Source organism: Sinocyclocheilus anshuiensis, unplaced genomic scaffold (assembly GCF_001515605.1).
Source record: "Sinocyclocheilus anshuiensis isolate Anshui unplaced genomic scaffold, SAMN03320099.WGS_v1.1 scaffold80, whole genome shotgun sequence".
Lineage (NCBI taxonomy): Eukaryota > Metazoa > Chordata > Actinopteri > Cypriniformes > Cyprinidae > Sinocyclocheilus > Sinocyclocheilus anshuiensis.
The window spans coordinates 2,524,767-2,528,019 of NW_015554102.1; the positions used below are offsets into that span (position 1 = coordinate 2,524,767).

The 3,253-nt window shown below is 39.0% G+C and overlaps 1 protein-coding gene across 5 annotated transcripts in view; it reads right to left on the minus strand.

The window, feature by feature from the left end:
• Positions 1–250: 250 nt before the first annotated feature.
• The window catches only part of LOC107669633 (uncharacterized), a 15,028-nt gene continuing 12,025 nt past the window's right edge, over positions 251–3,253 (minus strand). For all 5 annotated transcript variants that reach the window (XM_016461951.1, XM_016461950.1, XM_016461949.1 and 2 more), the window contains one exon: positions 251–2,430. In XM_016461951.1, the coding sequence (XP_016317437.1) occupies positions 1,078–2,430 (1,353 nt within the window). In that variant the 3' untranslated portion in view covers positions 251–1,077. The remainder of the gene's footprint in view (positions 2,431–3,253) is intronic.

Below are 3,253 nucleotides of genomic sequence, written 5' to 3' on the forward strand. Positions count from 1 at the left end.
GAAGTAATAAAATACGTGACTTGATATCTTTCGTGTCAAGTTTTGGAAGGGAATCAAGGGTCAAAGATTTCTTGAAGGAACAGTTCTATCCTCTGCCTACAATGGTGTTTAGTCACCCGGTAACCTGATGCCGTGACTTCAGTGCAATGTGTGACCTTTTGGGGTATCAGAGGCTTGGGGCACGGTTTTAAAGATCACTGCAAAACGCCATATACTTGTCTGCTAACTGACAAGAAAGGTAAGCATTTTTAACCCTTTAGGAAGCAGAGGTGTAAAACGCCATACTCTTCAAGATTAACATGTTTACTCATTTTAAGTTCATAGACAGAATGTGTGTAATCAAAGTCACAAAATGACCACATACAACATCAAACAGTGAAATTAAGTGAATAAACGTATAAACGCAAGTGTCTTTGAACATTTCTTACCTACATAAATGCTCTGCTTAGTTCGTAGACGTCTACACAGACTAACTCCTCACTGAGAACAAGCAAAACCTCACATTTAACTAAACTTGAAACTCAAACTTTTCTAAATTTCTGCTCTGCAATCACCTGCACCATTAGTCCAGTCTCGCCCCCCCTTCTTATCACACATAAATCCACATACGTGCACCATCAAGTCATTCCACTCACAAGTGACTCCCATAAAAGCCAAATGCAATCTTCAGTAGCTACTGTATGCATATATAGAGAAACTCACAAAATAGACACATTTTGGTAAGTATGAATCAATGAGCTGAGCCACATTCCAATGGCCAATCATGTATGAGGTGCACAGTGATGTCATTCAGCCAAAATACACATTGCTTATTCAAACTATTATTTTTGGTTGCAAATAAACCACTGCAGTTTTTATAATGGCAATCTGAATGATAAACTACTGTATACGTCAAGCAAAATCTCAACTCCTAAATTTGAAAACACTAACTCTCACTCTAATACCACAAACACCAGATCTGATTGCATGTAAATATTTTTTTGGAATTCCTCAAGGCACTGGGGGAAGAGGAAGAAGGTAAAGTCTTAAAGCTTTGTAGAAGAAACAGATGGAGGGGAAATTAAACTGGCATTGAACTTAGAACCAGAGGGACAACAGGAATAATCCCACACACAGAAACGCACTGGGCTCTTGAATCCCAACAGCCAGGCAAATAACAGCACTGAAGAAGGTCGCGGAGACCATCAGACACGTGTCCAGAGAAACCTCAGTCTGATCCTTTGATATCCGAGATAGTTCAGTGCCGGGTCTTGGCAGTGTGTGCTGGGTTTCAGGGTTTTTACATATCTGATATGGAGCAGTAGACGTTTCATCACCCTTAAAAGTTATATCATCTTCTGCTGAAGAGTTAACGGTTGAAGACTGAAGATCGACGGCTGTTGGTGATGTTTCAGAAATGCTGGTCAGCTCTGGCTTTTCTGGTTTGCTTGTTGGATGCTCTGGAATACACATTGTAATAGTTTGGTTATCAAGTTTTGGATCCTCAGGGTGGACTGAGGCCAACATGCTCGGATCCAAGACAAGTTCTTCCTCTTGCTGATGTTTCATGTTTGCCGGCTTATCAGAGTCTGGATGGATGAGTAAACTTTGGGATTCTTTGTCCGGTCTTGTGGGACCTAAATGAGATGGGAACAAACAGGAAGCCTCCAAACCATCTGTTTCCTCATCATCATCCATCTTGGTACTTTCCACCTCAATCGTCTTGATGGTATCGACTCGGACCGAAGAGACAAGTTCTACTTCGTGTTCTTGAATTCCTTCCTCCAGGGGGTGCTGTAATCCCTCTGATAAATTGAGCTTCTCCACATCTTTAGTTGCATTGTTTACCTCCTTTGATGAAGGAGGCTGCTTGGCTTCTTCCAACATGTGAAAGCAAGTCCCAGTTTTATCTTCTTCTACATTACTACTTGGTTCTTCTAGCACATCTGCCAATGTGGCATCCTTTTCTACAACATCTTCCTTCACCTTAACATTCTTCATACCTTCTTCCAGGATTTGTGGCATGTCTGGAAACCTAGCCAGTGATGGTTGGCTTAACTTGAAAGGCACTTGTGCTAACATCTCAGTGTGGAAATCGTCCTTCTGTGAATGAAGGGATTGGTCAGGTTTACTGGAATCCTCAAATTCATCCTTGGTTGTTTCTGGGTGAGCATAATGGTGTATGAGAACTGCAGGAAGGGGAAGGGCCAAGGAAGGGCCAACATTATAGACTTGATCTTGTGGCTCAGAGAACTGCTGTGTTGAACGTGACTGGGGGATAGATAGAGTTAACGGCTGAAGTCCAGACTCTTCTGTTTGTGGTAAATTATTGGATGACATTGACTCAAGTGCAAGTGGTTCTCCGAGGGGAGTATCTGAAGTGGACTGAGGACATCCTGCTGTGGAGGAAGTCCTGGTGGACTCTGGAGAACTGGACAATTTCTTGGCAGTCTGCGACAGAGAGAGAAAAGTAAGAGAAAAAAAAAAGCTTGGATTCCAAAGAATCAAGAATGTATACTGTAGGCAGTAAACACTTTGTTTTGCATTTATGAATCTGAATTACTACCAACTAACAAAAAGTGTAAGTTGAATGGCACAAACTTGAAATTCAATATGCATTGCTGTAATCATTTCTTGACTGCAACTAGTTGGAGAATCAAGAGAAATTGGATTTGCTAATGCATATTATTATTATTATTATTATTGACACCAGCACTGATTATGAGCACAAATTATCTACTGATATTAGTATAGAAGTTTTCTATTAATGTTTAATACATGCTGTTTTCTAGACAGTATCAGTTTATCAACACTAATAATTGTAGGTTAAAAAGATAATTTAACAAAGAAAAAATGAATACGAATATGAAGACATAATTTCACAGAATTAAAAAAAAAAGTAAATATATAAGCAAATAAATAAATAGTTGAACTACCTATAATGCCTTCATGTGAGCATGAAGTTTGTGCCAGTTCTTTCTGGCTCTTTTCCCAGAAGCCTGTGCCAATGAGATTAGGTTAATGGAAACAAAACCTTTAAAAGTTCTGAATGTGATGTGACACGATCTTGTGACAAAATTACACAAGAATTAAAAGCAATGATGAGAAAAGTGATGTTGAAAAGGTTTGGGGAATGCTTTTTAACTATGAATTTTGTCTGCTTAAAGTTGTGCAGGGCAAATCTCAGGGTAAACATGCAATGATACTGACAATATTTACATAGACTAAACACAGAAATACAATTCTATATATATATATATATATATATATATAT